The sequence below is a fragment of the Brassica oleracea genome, chromosome C2 (assembly GCF_000695525.1).
Source record: "Brassica oleracea var. oleracea cultivar TO1000 chromosome C2, BOL, whole genome shotgun sequence".
Classification (NCBI taxonomy): Eukaryota; Viridiplantae; Streptophyta; class Magnoliopsida; order Brassicales; family Brassicaceae; genus Brassica; species Brassica oleracea.
In genome coordinates, this window is record NC_027749.1 from 37,102,089 (window position 1) to 37,104,610 (window position 2,522).

The 2,522-nt window shown below is 36.6% G+C and overlaps 1 protein-coding gene across 2 annotated transcripts; it reads right to left on the reverse strand.

Annotated features, from left to right (window-relative positions):
• Positions 1 to 226: 226 nt before the first annotated feature.
• On the reverse strand, positions 227 to 2,245 carry LOC106324777 (rRNA-processing protein EFG1-like). Of its 2 annotated transcripts, none has more exons than XM_013762759.1 (8): positions 2,014 to 2,245; positions 1,801 to 1,930; positions 1,594 to 1,712; positions 1,336 to 1,474; positions 1,137 to 1,251; positions 1,016 to 1,070; positions 588 to 842; positions 227 to 439 (listed from the first exon to the last, which is right to left on the reverse strand). In XM_013762759.1, exons 1-8 carry the CDS (start codon positions 2,167 to 2,169, stop codon positions 371 to 373), a joined length of 1,038 nt encoding a protein of 345 aa, XP_013618213.1. In that variant the 5' UTR covers positions 2,170 to 2,245; the 3' UTR covers positions 227 to 370. The 2 variants fall into 2 exon arrangements, with proteins under 2 accessions (XP_013618213.1, XP_013618215.1); XM_013762761.1 differs by having other exon boundaries at positions 227 to 458.
• Positions 2,246 to 2,522: the final 277 nt, after the last annotated feature.

Sequence of the window (2,522 nt, forward strand, 5' to 3'; positions counted from 1 at the left end):
CTCATTTTTATTTTTATTTCTAACAAGGACATTTCAGAAACAGAAAATTCAAAAGATGGACATAAAGTACTCCTCCGGCACCAAGGAACTAAATATGTTAAAACCCACCAAAAAGTAACTAATTACTCTCTCTCTCTTCTCTTATGACGCAGCTCTCTGTCTCAATGACAAGAAGTCCCCTAGCTTGATGCTTGTCTTGGTCCACTGTGTCAAACTTTCAAGTATCTTAAGTGAAGACATTGATTTGATTTTTTCACAGATGTTCAAAAGGGACTTTAGACCCCAAAGTTTATAGGGTTTACAACTTTCCATTTCAAAAGCAAAAAGCAACCAACATCTGTCTCTTAGCATTTCATGACCACACCAAAATCTATATATATGTATGCATTAGATCCAACCAATGAGACCGCTGCAGCAAGAAAGAATCAGGCGAGTGTAGCTGAGAAACCCGATCACGCCTGCAAAAACAGCAAACAGAGGGCTCAACCTTTATGTTTACAATTGCAAGTAAAAGAAGAACAGAAATTTCACGAGACGGTTTTATTATTCAGAGAACCTTTTATCATTCAAAGAACTCGTAAACTGACCTGTTGCTTCTTCTTCTTTGGCCGTCTCTTCCTTTTGGGTTTATGAGCATCAGAATTGGAGCTCAAGTTGCTACTCTGACTGCTATATGAAGTTGCGTCAGCAGCCGTGGGGTTATATGAAGACTCACTTCTTCTGTTTGAAGTGTTTCTCGAGGATGATGGCTTCTCATTCCTCTGCATAGACGAGCTCTTCCTAGCATTTGGTCCAAACCTTGCTTGTGGTGGTGGCATTAGAGCCCTGGCCGAGTTTTGCTTCTACAAGATTTCAAAACATTTGAATTTGTAAATCAGAGTTGGTCATAGAAACAATGTTATTTAGTAAAAAGTGGCATCACCAATAATGAGTCTCAAATCTCAAATCATTTTTCTACTACAGACATCCATGAGTTTTCAGTTTTTTTTTTTAATATCAAGAAAGCTCATCATACCTGATTCCTTTCATCACTAGACATGCCAGATGTTGCTCTACTAGAAGCAGCCTCCCTGGGAAATTGTAGATTTATCGTCAGAAATTAAAGAGTAAGGTATCCCACATTTACTAAGACCTACTTTGTGCTTTTATCAGTTAATTCATCATCAGCGTCAGCTTCATCGCTTGAGCTCCCTTTGTCAAAGAAATCATCATCACTAAGTTCCAGAAGACCATCATCTTCACTCCCCGTCTCTGTTTGTCCACAAAACCATAACATCACAAAGTTAACATAAATCATCATTATTTAATAGTTACAAATAAGCAAATCATGTTTACCATCTAACTCTTTCCCACTAGCAGCAGCAACAATAATATTGGCTTTGATCTGCTTCCGCATTTTACTTCTCCGCTCAATCACTTCTGAATCCTCAGCTCCAGTAAACAGAGATACATACTTCTCATTCTTGGGGAAGAACTACAAAAAAAAAAAAAAAAAAAAAAAAAAAAAAATACATTTATGCAACTAAGCTCATTCTAATTCATAACAAAAACAAACTCATCAGAGAATGACAAAGAGTAAGGAAGCTAATTTACCCTAACATATTCAAGATCTTCTTTGAGTTTACAGAGTTGCTCAGCTATGTCCACAGGAGCAGATGAAGTACGTTGTAGCTTCTCAAGACGTCTAATGCTCCTTTCGATCTTTCTCCGCTCTAATTCAAGAAACAAAGTTGTAAATTTGGGAGACAGACGGCCAAAAAAAAAAAAAAAAAAAAAACACAAGTAAAAACGAGCACTTACCAAAGAAGCGAATCTTACGGTTCCTGAGGAATACTTTACGTTCAACAGCAAGACGAGTGTGGTCATCTTGCTGCTTCTTCAGATACTCCAACTTGTGTTTTAGAGTCTCTTTAACTTCACGAGGCAAATCCTACAAACACAATTGAATAGCCAAATTACGGCTGGAAATTTAATAGAGATTCGATCCTAAAGAAGAGAGAGAGAAGAGCTGACTTTGCGAAGAAAGCGTTCAACAGAACGCATCTGATTCTTGAGAGAGACAATCTTAGGTTTCTTCTCGACGCGTAATCCTTTCGACCTCCGGCTGCCGCTTCCCGCCGTGTTATTCGGTTCCGAAACCCTTCTCTTGGCATAGCCGCCGTGCGCCATGTGGTCCAAGGATTTAAGAGAGCACTTTAAGGAGAGAGAAAGAGTCGAACAACTACAGACAGACACAGATACTAAGAGCATGATTATTGCAAATACCTATTAGGGGTTATTATTAATTTTTTAATGCATTTTAGTAGAAAAAGTGGGTTAAGAGACAAAGCTAAGAGACACATAAATTTAATTGGTCCATTGCAAGGTTTTTAATTAAAGATTTTTTAAATTTTTTTTTTTTTTATTAAACTTAAATTTTTTTTATTAAATAAAACATAATAAAAGATAACATCAAACATAAAATTTTTAAAAACAACATAAAAACAAAGATTAGTGGAATAAACGATAACAATTTGAAAGAA

Coding starts and splice junctions, on each gene's coding strand:
- LOC106324777 (XM_013762759.1), bottom strand. CDS start 2,169: ATGGCGCACGGCGGCTATGCCAAGAGAAGGGTTTCGGAACCGAATAAC. Junction 1,713..1,800: donor CCGTAAGATTCGCTTCTTTG/GTAAGTGCTCGT, acceptor TTCTTGAATTAG/AGCGGAGAAAGATCGAAAGG. Junction 1,475..1,593: donor AAGATCTTGAATATGTTAGG/GTAAATTAGCTT, acceptor TTTTTTTTGTAG/TTCTTCCCCAAGAATGAGAA.